Genomic DNA, 15,104 nt, shown 5'->3' on the forward strand with positions numbered 1-15,104 from the left:
GTTCATGTTTGCACTGACTTGTTGGTTTCTCCTACATTGAAAGCACTTCCTCAAGCATCTCCATATTTCATTGAATGGAAGGATTGAGCACCCATCCTCCCTTCTATTCCTAGCAGAGGAGAAGTGCAAAGAGCTTAACCATTGTGAGCTAGCACAGTGATGCTTACATACATGTCTTGTTACTGAAGGGGGGGCATGCTGTATTTATTTGGGATCATGGCGCTTTCTGTGGCAGCAATTTGCATTATGCTATGGCCCATGGCTCAGCCATTTTGTGACTGTATCCCGCAGCATCTTCTCAAAATTCCCCATGTTCCTACTGTCCATTAAGGTTGGCAACCATTGATAGAAGGGTTAGAGTCCACTTTATCAGATATATTGAGTGTTATCCTAAGTTGGCAGCTATGTACACACGTTTGTGGAAGAGGGATGAGGATGGAGAGAAAATTGAAATTCAAAAGTTCAGGCAGACAGTTGTGTGAAAGTTTTTTTAAAAATGTATGTTTTTTAAAGGCAACCTTTCGCAAAGCCATACTATAAGGCAGGCATAGGCAAACTCCGGCCCTCCAGATGTTTGGGACTACATTTCCCATCATCACTGACCACTGGTCCTGTTAGCTAGGGATGATGGGAATTGTAGTCCCAAACGTCTGGAGGGCCAGAGTTTGCCTATGCCTGCTATAAAACATCCTGGCATGGGTGGGTTGTAGCGGGGTACAAATGCAGACAGCCATTATCTTGATTCAGGCCACAGCCAATAGAATTGAAGTTCCTTATTTATTATTTCATTTCATTTATTAAATTTGTAGACCGCCCTTCATCCAAAGATCATAGGGTAGTTCACAACATAAAAATGTAAAATAAGAGCACAAAATACATAATAAAACAAAAACAGAAGAATATCTCCCCCTCCCACAAACACATTTAAAAGGGCATAGAACGTTATAGAGAAACTTTTCCCTGACACCTAAAGATATGTAATGAAGGCTCCAGGCAAGCCTCCTTGGGGAGAGCATTGCACAGATAAGCAACCTGGTCGCCAAATTCTGCCCCGGCTGAAGTTTCCGAACCATCTTCAGAAGCATCTTACATATAACACATTGCAGTAATCTAACCTAGAGGTTACCATAGCATAGAGAACAGAAGTGAGCCTATCCCTGTCCAGATTGGGGTGCAGCTGGGCCACCAGCCCAAGCTGATGGAGGGCACTGCACCACTGAGGCCACCTGAACCTCAAATGACAGCAAAGAATCCTTCAGTAACCCCAAGCTGTGTACCAGCTCCCTCAGAAAGGGGTGGAGCTCCATCTAGGCCTAGGGGCAGGCAACCTCCCATCCATTCAGTCTAGGGAACCTCCCACAGACAATGTCCTCAGTCTTACCTGGATTGAGCTTGTTTGTTGGTTCTCATGCAGTCCATTAATGAGGCATTACAGTGGTCCAGCATATCCACTTCCACATCTACAGATATAAAGGATACGTAGAGCTGTGTGCCATCAGAATATTGCTGACACCGTACTGTTTTGGGTTTGCGAGAGGGTTTAATCACTGCCTAGGATGTTTGTAGAGAAACTGACAGAATGCCGTGTGGTCTCACCTGTAGCTCCCTGCTAAAACCATTACAGTGTATCACTGTTTTATGACTTAAGAATATATAAAAACCTATAACGCGTAGTCCTATGGTAAGCTTGCAAGCAGGAAATAGGCAATAGACCTTTTCTGTGGTTACCCAAATGCAGGCATTCAGAGACACATTGCTGCCTATGATCCTTGCAGGTAGGAAATACCCATGATGACTAGCAGCTGTTGAAAGCCTTATCCTCCGTGAAATCTTCAAATTTTGTTCTGTTTTTATTTAGTTTTTTTTAAAAAAATTTTTCCTTAATCTACGTAAATACTTAGAGATTTTTATATTATGCGGTATATAATTTTTGTAAACAAATGAATCTCTGTAATTCTATTTTAAAGCTCCTAAATTGGTGCCCGTCGCCACGTCTTCTAGTAGCAAATTTCACCATTCAACTATGTACTCTGTGATAAAATATTTCACTTTGTCCTGCATCTCCCACCATTTAGCTTCATTATAGGTGAGAGAGAAATGCCTCCTCGCTTTCTTTCTCTACAAGATGCATTATTTTATATTTCTGCTGTGTGTGTGCCACACAAACCTCCAAAGCCCCAAATGTTGTAACCTTTCCTTGTAGGGCAGTTGTTCATGCTAGTGCTTGCATGCCAGTGGTTGGAAGGCCCAGAAGCATAAGTAGGTAGAGCAAAAGATGTGACTCTTACCTGTATACCAGGCACATCCAACTCCCAAGAGACTGCGATCTACTCCCAGTATAAAATAACTGGCAGTGATCTACCCATTGTCATTGGAGGGAGGAGGAACGTGCATTTTGGGGAGGGGGGGTTGGCCAGGGTTGTTGAGCTTTTTTCGGCGGGAGGCCGGAACATTACTTGCCTGTGATCAACCAGGATCACCCAGGTGATCTACCTGTCGACTGATTGGACACCGCTGCTGTATACAATAGGCTGCATTCCAGCCACACCCAAGCCAGAGGCTTACAAATATGCACCCTCTCAAGGTATTATCATAGTTCACAGATACATTCCAGTCAGGCAAAATTCTCTGGGGGGAGGGCACGGAGCAGGGCCAGTGAGGCGTGTGGAAAAGGCATGGCCTAGTGAGAGTCACGAGGGCATGATAAGCACAGGGCGAGTGTCTTTCAGCCCCTAGTCCTGAGATTGTTGTATCCAACAAAGTACAGTGGTACCTCGGGTTACAGATGCTTCAGGTTACGCGTTTTCAGGTTACGGACTGCGGGAAACCCAGAAGTACTGGAAAGGGTTACTTCCGGGTTTTGCCGCATGCGCAGAAGACCAAATTGCATCATGCGTGTGCGCAGACGCAGTGCTGCAGGTTACGAACGCTGCGGGTTGCGGACGTGCCTCTGTCATGGATTATGTTCCACTGTAGCTCCTTTAGTGCTAGGACTTGTGTCTGTGCAACTGGACTCTTCCCCCCCCCCCCCGCCCACTAATCTGCTCCAGGGGGCTGGGGAAAACTTCAGAACAAATTTGGAGGAGGTCTGCAGGGAGGGGAAGTGTTCCATTGTGCAACTGGAAGTTCTTTTGTTAACATAATGACTTTGTTGGATACAGCCCAATTTGGGGGCAATATTACTAGCATGAATGGCTTCTATGTTAAACAAAAAATATAGAAATTGGATTCTATATTTTCTTTCTTTCATGAAAACAAACAGCATTTTTAAAGAAGACTGTTTCTAATATATTAGAAGTCGCTAATGTACTGTTCCTATAATCCATATGAATTCCCATAATCCAACCCCTGGTGTGAGATTCCAGAAACATCCTTAAAGTTGGATGGAGCCAACCAGCCTCCCCAGTACTATTGTGCAGTGGGACTGACCTTGCAGTTAGTTGCTTTAAGAGCTACAGCTGCTGTATTTTAACAAACAAGAAAAAGTTAAGCTTACTGAGAGTTCTGCCTAGATTCCATCACTTTGGTTCATTCAGTCCCGTCCCCCCAATACTGTATACAGTATTTTGTTTTATAGTTACATAATGGCTTGCTCTTCTACAGACACAAATTATTTTGTAAACTGTATCTCTGCATACATTTTTCACAATTAACATTAGGCAATTATATTACTTATAAATAATCTGATATACTAGTGTTCTAAGAAGAATGCAAAACTATTGATGGCACTGCACTGTGGTCACCTAACATCTAAACTTTTATAGAATCTACTTGTTTTTCATCAGTTAGCATTGATGCCTAGCTAAAAATGACAGGCAACATTTAAGAAAGGAAACTATTTAGTGATGTGTATGCCTACATATTATTCTATAAGATGTACTTCTTCGATGAAAATATATCAGATTTCTGGTACTATTTTGTTGGGAACGTCTGTTGTTATATGTGTTCATTCTAAATTTGAAATGTGTCTGAGCATCACATCACTACAATGATAAACGTCTGATTACATTTTATTTCATTTATGGGTTTTTTTGGTATGTTGCTTGTCCTTTTTTTTATTTTTTTGTATGTTGCCCAATGTCACCATAACCTTGTCATTTATTTTCTTGCTCTTTATTTTTCTTTAACTATGAGTGGAATTATTGTCTTCCTGTCTCCATATTCAGGTAGTGTCAGTGGCTGAGTATCACCGCAGGATCGATGCTTTAAATAGTGAAGAACTGCGCACACTCTGCAGACGTCTCAAGGTGCTCTCTTAAGTAGTTAACCAGCCCTCGTCCAGAGGCTAGAACTTCTCTCTCTGTAGTGTCCTTGATCAGATTAGTCTCATATTCATTGTGTTTGTCTTGGTTACAACACTGCAAGAACCCAGCAAAAAATCCATTCCTCATGAATTTGTCTCCCTATGTAGTGGTATGGCTGAATGCTGTGACATTTGTGGCAAGTGGTTCACTTCTAGAGCTTAGCCAAACTTTTGCAACTTTCAATGTTCATGTCAAAATTGTAATGCCTGCAAATTTTGCATGCAAAATCTATTAAAATAAAGTGCTTTTTTCACATTTTGTCCAAATCCTGGATGCTAGTTACAGATCAGATAAAGCCAAAGAAAAGCTCCCCAAGGCAAGGCTGCTTTTAATGCTCATGGGAACTACATAGACCCTGAGCAAGTACATGGAACACAACTTGAGAATCTCTCTACTCTTCTGAGCAGAAGATGTGTACAGTTACTGAAGACTATTCAACCAGTTCCCGGCTCCCCTAAGCCAAACCTCATGCAGGATCCCTTTTTATACTCTTGGTATGTTTTTCTCCATCCTCTGTGGCTGTAGACAAGGTTGGCAGGCTTGCAGTAAAGGAACTCCGCATAAACTTTAGCTCTGGGTTGGGATAGCTCCCCAAGGTTCACTGTGGCTGGAGGGGTTGGCTGCACTGTACCATTGAGTCTTAAAAATCAGCACCTTTACTTTTTAGAATTCAGGACCTGGACAAAAAAAAAGGTGAAATTTGGGGATAGTAGGTGAAACCATGCCATAAAATGGAGGCAATAACAGAAGTGAAAATAGAACTAAAAAGACTGTTTTGGCTCAGCTCTAATTATTTTATACTCAGGGGAATTTTCTATTTATTTTTTGAAGTTTTGCTCTCATTGCTGCACATCTTTTCTAGACTGCTGGGGACTTACTTCACAGCTTGGGATGGAAGTTTGTGTTGAATTAAGAGCATTTCAAAAGAGAGTGCAAAGAGCTTGCTTTAGCCCCAATTCCCAACTGCAATATTAGTTAAATGTTTGTGAAGGATCATCTATATCATTGGCCACAAGTCAGAAAGCTTAAAAGAAGTGCCCTATTATGTGCCCATGTGTAAGAGGCTAGTTTTCCTCATACTTTGCCTTGGCCAAATGGTATCCCTTGTCTTGAGTCAAAAGAGCAGACTGGATGTACAATTTTATTCCCCTTTACTCCACTGCTTTAATCTTCTTGGGTAACACCAACCCTTTCTAAGCTTCTTGCCATCACTTTTGCATTCTCAGCAGATACACTTCTTTCCGCTTTGGCATATGTACACATGAAGATAGTTGTGTACATTGTTGCTGAAAGCATATCTTTAAAACTGCACGGGCATTTTCTAAAGCTTGAAGAAATAAACCATATTGAATATTATCAAATGAATAATAAAAAGCTCTCACCCAGAGCTTGGCTAAGCATTTGGATTTTAAGCTTCTATAATGCCATTCACTTCAGTATGAGTAAATCAGTATAAATCCAAATATGTTTCAACTTAACTGAGATATGGACTGAACTGAAAGGGTTTTTTTTTTTACAATCTCTGTCTTTCTGAGTAATATTTACAATTGGCTAAATGTGGAAGAAAATGCTTTCATTGCTTTTCTAATTCTGCTTACCAGAAAAGCTAATGTTTCAAGTGGTGCCTTATTGACCTATTTTATGCTATCTAGCAATGAGCTAAGGGACCCAGGTGGCGCTGTGGTTAAACCACTGAGCCTAGGGCTTGCCGATCAGAAGGTCGGCGGTTCGAATCCCTGTGACGGGGTGAGCTCCCGTTGCTTGGTCCCAGCTCCTGCCAACCTAGCAGTTCGAAAGCACGTCAAAATGCAAGTAGATAAATAGGAACCGCTACAGTGGGAAGGTAAACGGCGTTTCCGTGTGCTGCTCTGGTTTGCCAGAAGTGGCTTTGTCATGCTGGCCACATAACCTGGAAGCTATACGCCGGCTCCCTCGGCCAATAATGCGAGATGAGCGCGCAACCCCAGAATCGGTCACGACTGGACCTAATGGTCAGGGGTCCCTTTACCTTTACCTTTTAGCAATGAGCTAAGAGTCCTGATAATGTGAGTGAGGGATACTTTTTCTGCTTTGGGATAATGTCTTTAATAGATTCAATGTTCCAAAAGATAGCCTCTTATAATTGTGGATATAATTTAGTATGAGGAAAGAACAAATGGGGGAACCAACATTTTATTATATTCCTATGGGTAAAAATGTCACTTGGGCAGTTCAGCAAAAAAGCCTGTTTGCATATGAATTATTTGCTAACGTGGTTGGATGCTGAATTGCTTGTACTTTTCAGATAATTTGTATTCATTTTTCAGAATACGATCAGTAGATAAACTTGGGTTTTGTACAATAGCTGGAAATATATAAATAGCACCTGCCACTATACAGTAGGAAGGAGAGCTAAAAGGATGCTTGATAAACCTTATTGTTTCCTTCTCCAAAGAGAAATTGTGGCACAGCCAGTACAGGGGTACTCCTTAAACACAGTCAAGGGACTGCAAATTCTCTCTTCTCTTAATTGTAGTGAAACATTTTGCCAGCAGCATCACTGGTTAACATTTTTGAGACAAATGCACCACATCTTGCAACTATACTATTAACTTTCTCTAGCTTGTAACTAATGTGTATGTTTGGATTCCTTTTTGTTTTGTGTGATAATACTTATTTCTTAGACGAAGTGGGAAAACCTTTACATGGAATGGGTATTTAGCATTTTCGCCCACCTTGTTAACCACAAACTATAGCCAAGAACAAACCTTGTGGTTAGCCAGGAGGGGTACAGCTCGTGGTCAGCGAGGAGTGAGCTTAACTATGAGCCTGAGTTTGGATAACATGTTAAGCCAAACCATTTTTTTTACTTTACATGTCAACATCTGCAGATTCTGCTATACAAAGATTGCAAGAATAATAATAAAAGACTAGGAAGGGGATAAAAGAGCCATGAACTCAGTAAACTGTACAACTCGGTATGCTTGGGTTGCTTATGTGTTAAAGAATATCTCTGAAGTCTTTGTTACTTTTCCTTGAATCGAGAAGGTTTGTTTAGGGAGGATTTCTAACAAAGTTTTTTTTTTTTTTTTTAAAAAGTAAAATCAAAAGTAGAGACAAAAAAAGAAAACCCACACAAAGTCACAAAACATAGGAGCAGTACAGATTTATTTTATAAATAAATAAATACAGTAAACACAGTAAGTAAGTAAGTAAGTAAATAAATAAATAAATAAATAAATAAATAAATAAATAAATAACAAGTAATGGAGAAAAATAAAAGGAGCAAAACACATCGTGATCACCAAACTTTGCAATTTTGTGGGGAAGATTTGACATGAAAGAAATGAAATCCGACCAAACTGCATAGAAATGTTCTTGGTCTTCCTTATCCTTCGAAACATGTCGTTCATGTGAGTTATTTTCTCTGAGCTAGACAGAGCATACATATTGTTGTACCACATTGAGAGGTTTTTAAGTCCTGTAGTGTCTTTCATTTCTGAGCCACAGAAATTCTCACTGCAGCCAGCCTGCCACGTAATTCCTTAGGTCACCCCACAAGTTCAAAAGCGCATTGTGGGAAAACATGGATAGGACATTTAATAATAATAATAATAATAATAATAATAATAATAATAATAAATCTTCAAAAACCCTCGGTCCAATAAATGGATACCAGAGGGCATTCCCACCCATATGTGGAGTTTCAGAAGATAGTCATGTTGTTTCAGAAAATAACTGTGTTTTACACACACACAGAGAGAGAGAGAGACAGAGAGACATAATGGTTCTAAGGGGGCCAGGGATGCCAACTTAAATGAAATATTGCGGGGGCCCAGGTAAGCCCCTCCCCACATGGTCAATCACATGACACCGTGCATGCACACCATTTGAATTGCAACGCAATATTTTATTGCGAGGACTGAAGCTCACATGACCCCTATGAGTTGGCTCCAGAAAACAGTTATATCAACTTATATGATCATATGAAATGGAAACAGGAATGTGTCCAGGAAGATGGAGGAAGTCTATTTAAAGAAATCTTGAGCTGGACTACAAAGTGAGCTGATGTTTCTCACTTAATTTAATTTAGTCTTTCTCTGAGGGCCAAACAAGATATTCATTACTGGCCCATGAATTACAATATAGGCTCCCATGACAGCTGTAAAACAGGGGTGGGGATTCTGAAGAGAGAGGCAGTGACCCTAGATGCTTTTCTCCTACAATTCCCTTCCCCGTTTCCTTTCTCATAGTTGGGCATTGGCATCAGAAATGAGCCAGTCTTAATGGACAGCTGCTGTACTCTTAGGCAAAGGAACACTTCAGCATCACTATCCCTGTAGCCCAGGCATCCCCAAACTTCAGCCCTCCAGATGTTTTGGACTACAATTCCCATCTTCCCTGACCACTGGTCCTGCTAGCTAGGGATCATGGGAGTTGTAGGCCAAAACATCTGGAGGACCGCAGTTTGGAGATGCCTGCTGTAGCCCATGCTTCACATGAAATCTTTTCCCACCCTGCTGTTTTAAAGCTGTTTGGAAGATGTCCATTTTCTTGTTTTGGGATCTGCCACAGGAAGGTGTAATTGTGCCCTAAGTAAGTACACTGTGCCAGTCAGTAAAGTGGCATTTCCAAAAAAGAGAATAAACTCCTTTTTTTACTAAATTCATCAAGATTAGAATGGAAGCTTTTGGGTGTGTATTTACGTACTTAATTTGAGCACTGGAATGCACTCATCATGTTTTGTTCTGATGTACAATATTCAGAAATCAAGCTCGGGGACGGAAGGACAATTTTGCTAATTTGCACCAGACGTTGGCTATGCACGACACTTACTGACTGATACTCCTCCCTAAGATGTTTTTCAGCTTTTAAAAATAGTTTTCTTAAAGTGGCAAATATTATGCTGTGCTTAAAGGGAGGGGGCAGGTGGCCCAGTTGAGGCATTGCAGGGAGATAGGAGAAATACAGGTGTATTTATCAGCATTTGAATCACTGATGAGTACACTTGTCATTTGCATTTGAAAGGTGGGAAGAAGCTGCTTGCTGCTGCTTGCTACTTGGGGTGGAAGGTGAAGGGTACTGTGACTCCTGTTTGGGGGTCAGGTTCTATGCATCCTTTAAATGTAAACACAAATTAATGTAGTATTAGCTAGAAAAATATTAATAGATCATCTCTCCCCCCACCTTTTAAGAGCCTGGCTAAATTTGATGTTTGATGATTTTTGTGTTGGGTTATCTTTAATCACAGAAAGCTGGAGGTTGGAGTTCCAATTTTAAACAGTAAAATAGTCTCCTCCCAATGTGGTTTTCTCCCAGTTGGGCTAGCATGGGCCTTCACTTTTCTTTCTTTCTTTCTTTCTTTCTTTCTTTCTTTCTTTCTTTCTTTCTTTCTTTCTTTCTTTCTTTGATAGATGGGACTGGTGCAGACAATAATTTTCTACCATCTGTCACATTTGGCCCTGCGCCATGCCAGTTGAAAATATTCTGCAAGTTCCTATGCGGTTAAAAACTTTTATTTCAAATATTACAGGAGATACGTGATGAGAAGAGAAGCCAGAAGCTATTTTAATATGTCATTCAATGTACTGTATACTGGGGCACACTGTGGCTATCTTACAATAGGGAAGCGTATAGTTGTATAGGTCTTGAAAGCTTTAACAAGTTATTTTCAGATTTGCAGATACGTTGCATGGTATTTTGAATGTTTATTTAATTTTTCCTCCATCTTTGCAGATCACCACAAGGGAAGATACACCTTCAACACAGGGAACGATAAAGGCGACACTGGAGCCTGAGGCATTTCGGCCAAATCTTAATGACCCCAGTGAATTGTTACAACCGGAGCAAATTGAAAAGGTATGAAATAAGAAAGGTATGCCCGTCCTCAAAACGGTAGCTTTGACTTTTTATTTAACATTGCTGTAAAAAGCTGAAGTGTTAAAGTAAATATTGCACTCCTCCTCCTGAAGATGCTGGTATAAACAAGTTACCAAAAATCAATTAAGCATAAAAAGAGAAAATTGTTCATATGATTGGTTTAGTGAAGTAATACATCCTCGCTCCAAAATGCTTGTGGTAAGGTTCAAAACTAGTTAAGTTAGTTCCAGTCTACAATTCATATTTGTGCTCCTTCTCTCTGTATATTACAATAATTATATGAATAATCCACTTAGGGTGGATTAGAAATTGTATGTACTGTATCCGGTTGTTAATCCAGGATAAGGAGCTCGGTTAAAGGAGGAGGGGAGGGTACTATTTATTATGGCTATATCTTACCTCCAATATCAGAGGTGGTATCCCTCTGAATACAAGTTGCTGGAGAGCACAGGTGGTGCTGTTGGCCTCCCTGTCCAGTTTCTGTGCTTTCCATGGGTATCTGTTTGGCCACTATGAAAACAGGCTGCTGAATTAGATGGGCCTTTGTTTTTTCTCCTTATGCTGTTAATCTTTGTCAATTCCCCAGTTCTATACCCCCTCCCCAATCTGCTCTGGAAGGTTCCCCAGCCTTTTCTCAGCCTTTTCCTCTATGAAACTTTGTGGGTAATGAAGTGATCGTGACTGACCATGACTTATCAGTAACTCTGGGTGCCATGGGAATGTGTCCCACAATTTACAGTATGTCTAGAATGGTTCAGCAAGTAACAGGATATGAAAGGTGAAGTTCTTATCTTTACCGTATCCTGTTTGAGACCTGTATTAGTTTACAAAACATCTGCTGGACATTCAACAAAACAATTTAGGTCCCCTGAATTGTTTCTGATGTGGGCAAGACAGACTGTCCATTGTGCCTGACAACCCAATCCTAAATGCTTTTAGTTGGAAGTAAATTCCGGTGACTTTCGCGCAAGCAAGTAACTTTAAAAATACACCTTGTCCCATTTCTTGTTGTTGGTTTGAAATTAAATATTACGACTATTTTGTGTAAAGCAGTTTTAAGTGTTGGACTTGAAGTAATGAACTACAAAAAGTCTAGCAGAAGGAAGATAGGTCATATGTGTGTGAATTGTCTCATGCCAAACCTTTTTAAAAAAAAAATTAAAAAAATAATCCAGTGTATTCAGTATGTATGCATTATTTGCATCTGTGTTTTTTATTAGCTCACAAAACATCTTCCACCACGAACTATTGGGTATCCATGGAGCCTTGTCTACAGTACTGCAAAGCATGGCATGAGCTTAAAGACCCTGTACAGAACCATGATGGGGCTGGACACACCAGTACTAATGGTAATCAAAGACAGTGATGGACAGGTAAGGAAACAATGAGCACTATTATTTCCCCCTCTCCCCCATCAAACAAACCCCAAAGTTTAAAACCTTAAATTAGCCATCGTATAGCATAGCTACATTTTACATTAATCACAGGAGGAGCAATGAGTATTGTTTCTCTGCTTAACTTTAATGGAGCAGGGGGCTGGAGAAAAGTAGCCAGAAGCTGTTGCTTGCGTGTGTTTCTGCAATCCTTTCTATCTTCTTTTTCCTGTCTCTGGAGAAACTTCAGAAGTCTCAACAGGCAGAGGCTGGCTTACATGTGACTACTGTACTCTAAGATAGGAAGAATATGATATATAGCAAGGGTTTTTTGGGTATTGGGATCCTGTGGCCCTTTAAAGGCTGGCAAATTTATTGTGCTGTAGGAAGTAGTATTTTGTCTATGAAAGTACTTAGGTGTCAAGTTTCATAGAGCCTACCTTCATCTGCCACATTTTTTAAAACTTTTTTTAGGGTACTAAAGGAAGACTCTTGTGTTACAACCACATAAAAACCCCAAACCTTAAGACCTGGGTGCATATTGTATCTATAAAGTGGCTTAGAACATGGCTTGGCCATTTGCAGCAAAACATCAGAACTAACTTTCCTAATGTCACTAGGTTTTGTTTTTTCCTGATTTGGAAATACAGATCTCTGTGGTTCATAATGCTCTTCTTAAGCACAAGGTGAATGTTGGGCTCTAAAAGTACTTCTCCACCTCTAAGTAATCTGTGCTACGATTACTGCTTCTGCTTTCCTTCATTCTCCTGAGAAGAATTATACAGGGCCACAGGAGATAGATAGCACCCCAGAGTTGAATTTTATGGTGCTGCGTTTTGGCAGCTGCACATTTCTTGCTCTGAGCCAATAAAACAGCAGCATGTCTTGTACTGTAGCAGAATAGGAAAGCAGAGGTAGTGAGGTGGAGCTCGGTTGAGCAGGACAAGGCCAGGCCAGGCCAAGATTGTTCTATTGTGTTTTCAGGAAGCTGATTTGCTTGTATAAGAGGCACACTGAATCAGCATGCCTGCTGAAAACAAGCTAAATTAGTTGCAGTGATCCTAGTCTGATAACTGCTGCCCCAAATTGGCTAATCATCACAGACATTAACAATGGCAGTCAGTCACTGCTATTATTTTTATTTTATGTTTTTGCACCAATAAGTACCTCTTTTTGTGTTTTCTGAGTTGATTCTCTGGTTCCTAAGCAAGCTGCCATCCGGAAGTGCCTTGGAAAAATAGTTGCATTAAATACCTTCTTGAAGATAATTAATATTAGCTCAGCATTGTAAGTAAGGAGAAGTAAATTCATTTGATCTGAAGAGAAATTAGTGGAGGGATCTAATTTAATCTGGACATGAAGAAAGACCGTATCAGAATTCTATTTGTACTGCTTACAGATATATTAAGGAAAGAAATCTCATGAACACCAGATCATTTTAATTATTATTTTTCTAGATCTTTGGGGCACTAGCTTCCGAACCCTTTAAAGTGAGTGATGGTTTTTATGGCACTGGAGAAACCTTTCTTTTTACCTTTTGTCCAGATTTTGAGGTAAGGACTAAAAAAGGTTGGTTGATACAATACGGCATAATTAACGTGTGAATTTTATGCTTTTAAGTTGATATTCATCTTAAAAGCCCTCCTCAGAGAATATGTAGAGTTAAGTTTTTGTCAGCTTTCTATAACTTCCTAATGTTTTGCTTTATTTGTCTGTGGACTTCACGCTAATAAAGCAGTTCTTTTAAAAATTGCTCTAAGAAGGAATGTCATTGAACTGCAAGATCATTGTGTGTCATCTTCTTAAAATAAGATGAACCTGGTGTGAGTGTGCATATAATATTCTATACTAATAGTTGACTTAGGTTATTGCCCATAAGCCCCTGAATGACTTGGAAGGGAATTATTACTTAAAAGACCTTAAGATCTAGCTCAGAGGGTCTGCTTCAGTGAGCATATGTAACCGTGACTTCTCAGTTATGAAATTCATTTTCAGTGGCCATAGTATGCCAAATTTCAGGGTGGCATTCAGCTATGTTTTACTTAGAATTGACCCACTGAAATTAATCAATGTGACAAGTTGTGTCTGTTAATTTTTATGGGTCTACTATGAGTAAAGATTTACTATGAGTAAATCTTGAGTTTGACCAAACTACGGGAGGCAGTGCAAGACAGGAGTGCCTGGCGTGCTATGGTCCATGGGGTCACGAAGAGTCGGACACGACTAAACGACTAAACAACAACATGAGTAAATCTTAGCTGAAAACCTCTGTCTCTTTGAGGAAAGATCAAGAAACAGAAACCTGAGAAGGGTGAATTATAGACTCATAGATAGAAGGGTTCCTGAGGGTCATCTAGTCCAACCCCCTGCAATGCAGGAATAGCATGGATATCCTGGAAGAAGGCATAGGAGGCTCATGCAGCAACATTTTGTAGCAGGTCCTGCTTATAAACTATTATCCATAGCACTCTCTGAAACACAAACCATTGATGTTGCTTTACTCCCCTCCCACCCCCGGCCATTTTTTTCCTGGGTTAGTAATTTCACATAATCACTGTGTCTGGCTGTTGTTTTTTCATTCTTTTAACATTAGACTTTCGCGTGGACTGGGGACAATATGTTCTTTCTTAAAGGCGACATGGATGCCCTAGCTTTTGGTGGTGGAGGGTGAGTGATGAATTTATTTCTTTTCTTACTAAGGATTGGTTTTTAGGGTGGGTTCCCCCACCACCAGATAAAGCCCTCAGATACATAAGTGTTATGCTGTTAACTATATTGAACCTTGTAGCTATGATTCTTGAACAATAATACATTACTTTGAAGGAATTATGCAGTCCTAATTATAAATACAACTCTTACAGCCTTTTTTCATATATATATATATACTCACTTTGAAGTGGTCTTCTTAAGACACTGTACTGTTTCTCCTCTTCTATCTGCTTCTAGACGTCTTAATTCTTTGGCTTCTTGATAAATTTATACACTTACCAGCATTTGCAAATAGAAATTTTTGGGTCACATCCAAGAATTAATCCCCTTTGTTCATGGCCATGTTGACTTCTTTTACATTAAATATTGTTTCTAAGCGATCATTTCCTATAGTATTTCCTTCTCTCCCATATAACCTTTCACAGTTTCAGTTGAAACTGAATATTCCCTTCATGTGAACAGAATGTCCAAGGACAGCGAGATACGGAGAGAAGAGTGGGAGGTGGAGCAATGTAGAGAGAATAGCTCTAAGGCAGGAATCTGATGCTGTGGGAGTGCAGTTCCCATCATCCCTGACCTTTGGCCACGGTCTTTGCAGCTGATGGGAATTGAAATTCCCCCCCCCAAAAAAAAGACTTTTGGAGGGCCACCAGTTACCTATCCTACTCCCTTCTGCAATCTGGTGCCCTCCAGGTGTTAGATTTAGTGCAGGTATAGCACAACAGCTAGCAAACTGAGCTGTGAATTCGGAACCACATTTCAAACACTTGGAACTTGCTATGTAGCCTAAGGTGAGCCACTATTGCTTCAACTTCATCTTTATTCCCTGTGCAACACAAGAGAGAAGAATACTGACCAT

At 40.2% G+C, this 15,104-nt stretch overlaps 1 protein-coding gene across 19 annotated transcripts in view; it reads left to right on the plus strand.

The window, feature by feature from the left end:
* OXR1 (oxidation resistance 1) overlaps window positions 1-15,104 on the plus strand; it is a 232,497-nt gene that overhangs the window by 214,895 nt on the left and 2,498 nt on the right. For 12 of the 19 annotated variants that reach the window (XM_088675819.1, XM_088675820.1, XM_035125763.3 and 9 more), the window contains 5 exons: window positions 4,167-4,247; window positions 10,020-10,142; window positions 11,384-11,536; window positions 12,994-13,089; window positions 14,130-14,203. In XM_088675819.1, the coding sequence (XP_088531945.1) occupies window positions 4,167-4,247; window positions 10,020-10,142; window positions 11,384-11,536; window positions 12,994-13,089; window positions 14,130-14,203 (527 nt within the window). The remainder of the gene's footprint in view (window positions 1-4,166; window positions 4,248-10,019; window positions 10,143-11,383; window positions 11,537-12,993; window positions 13,090-14,129; window positions 14,204-15,104) is intronic. The other 7 variants (XM_035125767.3, XM_088675826.1, XM_088675825.1 and 4 more) reach the window with 1 other exon arrangement.

The sequence above is a fragment of the Zootoca vivipara genome, chromosome 8 (assembly GCF_965207765.1).
Source record: "Zootoca vivipara chromosome 8, rZooViv2.hap1.1, whole genome shotgun sequence".
NCBI lineage: Eukaryota > Metazoa > Chordata > Lepidosauria > Squamata > Lacertidae > Zootoca > Zootoca vivipara.